The sequence below is a fragment of the Mastomys coucha genome, unplaced genomic scaffold (genome assembly GCF_008632895.1).
Source record: "Mastomys coucha isolate ucsf_1 unplaced genomic scaffold, UCSF_Mcou_1 pScaffold22, whole genome shotgun sequence".
NCBI lineage: Eukaryota > Metazoa > Chordata > Mammalia > Rodentia > Muridae > Mastomys > Mastomys coucha.
This window is the reverse complement of record NW_022196905.1, coordinates 92,773,793-92,779,792: the sequence shown is the minus strand read 5'-3', so window position 1 is coordinate 92,779,792 and position 6,000 is coordinate 92,773,793. Positions and strand designations below refer to the sequence as shown.

The 6,000-nt window shown below is 40.8% G+C and overlaps 1 protein-coding gene across 8 annotated transcripts in view; it reads left to right on the top strand.

Annotated features, from left to right (window-relative positions):
• Lin54 (lin-54 DREAM MuvB core complex component) overlaps nt 1–6,000 on the top strand; it is a 60,606-nt gene that overhangs the window by 14,992 nt on the left and 39,614 nt on the right. For 4 of the 8 annotated variants that reach the window (XM_031336963.1, XM_031336965.1, XM_031336962.1 and 1 more), the window contains exon 2: nt 2,524–2,576. In XM_031336963.1, the coding sequence (XP_031192823.1) occupies nt 2,556–2,576 (21 nt within the window). In that variant the 5' untranslated portion in view covers nt 2,524–2,555. Of the gene's footprint in view, nt 1–2,523; nt 3,240–6,000 lie in introns of all 8 variants that reach the window. The other 4 variants (XM_031336959.1, XM_031336958.1, XM_031336961.1 and 1 more) reach the window with 1 other exon arrangement.

The window sequence follows — 6,000 nt, the reverse complement described above, 5'->3', positions numbered from 1 at the left end:
GGATTAAAGGCGTGCGCCACCACCACCACCACCACCACCACCGCCTGGCTTCTGGTACTATTTTTTAAAAAAGAAGATAGAGCAGACTCAGTTCATTGTTTAAACATATGGAGGTTGGCCTGACATGGTAGCTCACACTTTAATCTCAGCATGTGGGAGGCCAGTGGGTAAGTTACATAGCCAAGTTTCATGTGCAGTGAGTAATATGGGAAGCAGCTCAGGCGATAGAGAGCTTACCTCTTAACACGAAGCCCTTGACTTAGTCCTGGGAACCATATACACCCAGGGGTGGATACATGCCAGTGATCCCAGCAAATTGGGAGGTAAAGGCAAGAAGATTAGAAACTCAAGGTCCTTCTTGTCTATTTACATTAGAGCCTTTCTCAAAAACAAAAATTTATACTTTTTTTTTTTCCAAGATAGGGTTTCTCTGTGTAGCCCTGGCTGTCCTGGAACTCACTCTGTAGACCAGGCTGGCCTTGAACTCAGAAATCTGCCTGCAACATGCACAGGTGGGGCTGGAGAGAGGGCTTGGATTAAGGTTGAGAGTGCCTGTTCTTCTAACACCCTTGTGGGGAGGCCCATAACAGCCTGTGCTGCTCTCCAGGGGCTCTGATGCTCTGCTGTCTAGGTGTTTGCTAGGTGTTTATAATTTCCATTTTTAACTCAGGATAGTTTTTCTGGGACAGTGTTCTTATGCTGAGGATCATCTGTACAGGATTCCCTGTCCATGAAAGTCTAGTATGAGCAGAACTGCAAAACTGTCCTGAAAGACAGCATGTATATAGTGTGGGCTTTTAGGACAAGGACTTGACACTGAAGGATTAGGCCTGTTTTATTGTCCAATTTAAAACACCAGTGGTAAAATGTTTATAATACTATACTTTTGCAATTAAGATGACTAACTTTGGAACCATACAAACTAGAGTTCGAATCCTGTCTCTACCATTCACTAGTTGCCCAGGACAATTATTTAACCTTTCTCATCTGTAAAGTAGGGGTGATCAATCATGTTACACATATCAGAGGATGGGGAGGAGAATTATGTCATGCTTTCAGTAGTATCTTAGTACTGATGCTTTTTCTGGCAGCAGCAGTATTTGCCATTGCTCCTGAGTACAATGTACTGTTTGCAGATGTGACACGTTTGTGTGCTTCTCTTAATTTTGGGATGGTTGTATTTTAAAGAAGGTCAGGTGGAGCACTGTGTGGGGAAGCTCCCTGCAATCCTAGTACCTAGGAGGCTGAAGGCTTAAAGGACAGTCTGTGCTAGGTGGTGAGGATACTCTGTCTCCAACAGAAGAAAAGGAAGAGCTACTGCTTAGGTTCTAAAAGATTTTTCCAGTTCTCTGAGTTTACGACTACATGCCATAGTGTCTCTGTTACTGCTGGTACTGGAGTCCACTCCTTTATTGGAAGTTCTAAAGGATTTTTAGGTAAAAGCATTTCGGCTGATTTGTCCATAATCTAAACTTATTTTTTTCCTTGATGAGGGCTGGTTGTACATTCTTTTTTATATTTATTTTTTATTTTATATGTGTGCTTTGCATGCATGTATGTATGTACACTGTGTGCATGCCTGGTGTTTGTGGCAGTCAGAAGAGGGCATTGAACTGGATGGAGTTCCAGAATGTTGTGAGCCACCATGAGAGTGCTAGAACTGAAGCCTGGTCCTCTGCAAGAGCAACAATGGCTCTTAATTGCTGAGCCATTTCTCTAGACTTATACAATCTTAAATAGTTTCCCTTTGATACTTTAAATGGCAGAGGATTTGAAAATCTTTCCAACGAAAAATCCCTCCAATAAGAAGCTAGTTGATTAGACTTGGGCCATACAGTCCGTTTGATCGCTGTAAAGTGGACGCATCTAGGAAGTCCTTTAATATTTAATGGATGGGGCTGAAGAGATGGCTCAGAGGGTAAGAGCACTGACTGCTCTTCTGAAGGTCTTGAGTTCGTATCCCAGCAACCACATGGTGGCTCACAACCATCCCAAATGAGATCTGATGCCCTCTTCAGGTGTGTCTGAAGACAGCTACAGTGTATTAGGCTGAAGTGAGCGGGCAGAGCGATCGGGGCTGTTCTGAGTTCAATTCCCAGCAGCCACATGATGGCTCACAGCCATCTGTACAGCTACAGTGTACTCATAAAAAAAAAAAAAAATCTTTTGGGGCTGGAGAGATGGCTCAGCAGGGAAGAGCACTGACTGCTCTTCAGAAGGTCATGAGTTCAAATCCCAGCAACCACATGGTGGCTCACAACCACCCGAAATGAGATCTGATGCCCTCTTCTGGTGCATCTGAAGACAGCTACAGTGTACTTACCTATAATAAATAAATAAACCTTAAAAAAAAAATTAAAAAAAAAATAAATCTTTTAAAAAAATATTTAATGGATGTTTATAAGCAGGGTAGTGCCATTTGTAGATAGGTCATTGATATATTTTGTTATTTACATTTTTCTTGAATTATTTTTAAAAATCTGCTTCAAAGCCTGATAATGGGTTTTTCTGCTTTTCTTGCAGCACCTGGGCATCTGTCTAGAAGTGGTGCGATCATGGAGGTGGTGCCGGCCGAGGTGAATAGTTTGCTTCCAGAGGACATAATGGACACTGCTATCACTTTAGTGGATGAGGATAGTATTGAGGCTGTAATTGTATCATCCCCAATTCCCATGGAGACAGAGCTGGAAGAAATTGTCAACATAAATTCTACTGGTGACTCTACAGCCACGCCCATTTCCACGGAACCAGTCACAGTGTACAGTCACCACACTAACCAAGTTGCAGTGAATACCACAGTTTCTAAAGCAGATTCTAATACCACAGTGAAACCAGCATTTCCAAGTGGCCTTCAAAACCTTGGTGCTCAGACTCCTGTGACTATTTCAGCCAATCAGATTATTTTAAACAAAGTATCACAGACATCTGATCTTAAACTTGGCAATCAGACCCTTAAGCCAGATGGACAGAAGTTAATATTAACAACTTTGAGCAAGTCTGGCTCACCAATTGTTTTAGCACTACCCCATAGCCAACTACCCCAGGCTCAGAAAGTTGCAGCTCAGGCCCAGCCAGGAGATGCTAAGTTACCACCGCAGCAGATTAAAGTAGTTACCATTGGAGGGAGGCCAGAGGTGAAGCCTGTCATTGGTGTCTCAGCACTGACCCCAGGAAGTCAACTGATTAATACTACAACTCAGCCCTCTGTGTTACAGACCCAACAGTTAAAAACAGTGCAGGTAAAAACAAAAAAGGGCATATTACTTCAAGTGCATGTTAAAAACTGACTCAAAGTTGTGTTTATAGGGTTGTTAATTGCTACCTTTTAATGAATTCTTTTGAATGTTTTAAATAATTGTGTGGATTTGTTTTGTTGTTAAATTTGATATGTCTAATGCTCATGAACATTTTTTGCCAGAGAACTTAAAGCAAACTAAGTTCTGGTTAACTTTAAAATTGTATATTTATAGCATTTTATGCATTTTATACATATTGGTAGTTTGGCTACAGAGTATTATTTTGCTGGCATAAAGATGCCCAACTTACTGCAAAGCTATCTAATCAATCTATCTTTTTTTTCTTTTTTCTTGGTTGATTAATGACTAAAGGATAGGTAAACTTTGCTGTTATGAGAACCCCTTGGAGCCAGCGATAGCTGATGCTCACCAGTGTTTGTCTCTTGCTTGAAACGTACTGTCCATCACCGTGGTTCATGTTTGGAATGTGAGGAGGACACTGAATATAATGGAGCAGAGTGCATTCTGAGTTGGACTGCTGGGTCTGAGTCAGCTTCATGGCTTCCATAGGCTGTGGGACTGTGGAGAGTTTGCTCTCAAGTTTTTACCTTAGCTTAAGATGGCTACTTGATCATTTAAAACAAAACATAGTATTATATAGTTTTTGAAACATTAAGGACCCTTCAGAATAGAACTTAATAATACGAACAGGATAATAAGTGATCACCAGGGCATATGTGAAATTTTTTTCAGTTTTTGATGGCCCCACAAGCCTCTTTAGGCCATTACAGCACTTAGAAATGCAGTGCTTCACTTAGAGGCAAACCACTGTACATTTCCTGTTTGGAAGAGTTGTCTTTGAAAAGAAACCAGATGGCAGCCAGTTGTGGCTCCCCCTTAACCTTTAACCCCAGCTCTCATTAGCAAAGGCAGGTATATCTCTGGGTTTAAGGCTAGCCTGGTCAACAGAGAGAGTTCCAAGATAGCCAGAGCTATTCAGAGAAACCTTGGGTATGGGGGTGAGAGGAGAAACCAGAAGGCATGAGACAAAGTAACAACGAAAGGAGTCTAAGGAGTAGGAGGGTTTGGAAGACTTAACTTCCTCTTAGCTGACATTTGTATTCAAGTTTTGGGAAAGAATTAGAAAATGTGTTCTCAGGAACTTTGCCTTAAGAAGATTGCACTTTCTCAAACCCCGGAACCGGAACCGCTGTTTCCTTTCGGTTGCTGTTGAGCAGTTGGTGCTCCTTGCTTCCATCATTGTTACCCCTCACTTTAATTGGTTTATCTTTGCTGAGGCACTGATGAATGAGATCACTCCCCTAGTCACTATGAAGCATTGTGTCCTGAGTATTTAGACGTGTTGTGATTGGCCTTGGCGATGGGTCATCATGTTTTCAGGGAACGGGTGATGGAAACCAGAATGCTGTCCCTTCACTGCTGAGAGCAGTGTATAAACCATCCCCTGACAATAAAAGACTTGGGCATAATACTCATTTATTATATTGTTGTTGGCTTTATAAAATCTTTTTTTATTTGTTTTGAAAGCTTCTGGTTTTAAAAAAAAATTATAACAGAGCTGGGTATGGTGGTGCATGTCTTACGTACTCAGGATCTGTGATAGGCTGGTCTATAGAATGAGTTCTAGGGCAGCCATGGCTCCATAGTGAGACAGTGTCTCACACAACTAAGAAACAAGCAAACATTAAACAACAGAAAGCCAAAGAAGCCTATTTAGAATATTTTGTAAGTATACAGTTGATTTTTAGATAATTCAGATCTTTCTAACTCAAAAGCAACTTATGAAACATTTTGAAAAAATTAAGTTAATAATTACACATCTATAGTTTTCTACATTAGGCTCCATAATATTTGGGTTCTTTTGAAGAATTTAAGTATACAAATCTACCCCACCTATAGTCCACAGCATTATTTTAAATTTAGTCAGAGGGTTGTAGAAATGAGAGCACTGACTGCTCTTCCAGAGGTCTCGAGTTCAATTCCTAGCAACCACATGGTCAGAACCCTTTGTAATCAGATCCAATGCCCTTTTTGTGTCTGATGACAGCTGCAGTTTACTCATATGCATAAAATAAATAAATAAATCTTTAAAAAAATGTAGTCAGAGTACTGAGGCTGTTAAGAGTATGGACAGCAGGAAGAATAAAGGAGATCGGTAATGAAAACAGGCAGTGAGAGCAGCGTATGCATGATGGCACCATACTCAGGATAGCTGTATAGTTACACTTAAGTTCAAAGAGCTCTAACCATAGTAAGTAGCTAGCAGTCCAAGCAGCACAGGCCTTTAGGGACCCTTGAATATGCCCCACATGATGCTGAAAGTTATCTGCATGAGTTATTGGCTGACTTTCCTGCCTTATTTATAAGTTTTCGTTTTTTCTTTTGTCTTTTTTTTTTTTTTTTTTTTTTTTTTTTGGTTTTTTCCGAGACAGGGTTTCTCGTATAGCCCTGGCTGTCCTGGAACTCACTCTGTAGACCAGGCTGGTCTCGAACTCAGAAATCCACCTGCCTCTGCCTCCCAAGTGCTGGGATTAAAGGCATGTGCCACCACCGCCTGGCCTCTTTTGTCTTAATCTGCTCATATAAATATATTGAAAATGATTCTTTAAGAATTTTCAAAAAGTTGTTTGCTTGTGTATTATGTATTGTTAGCCTGTCTGTCTGTCTGTCTGTCTATCAATCTATCTATCTGTATGAATGTGTGTGTGTATGTACGCGCGTGTTTATATACCATGTATGTTCC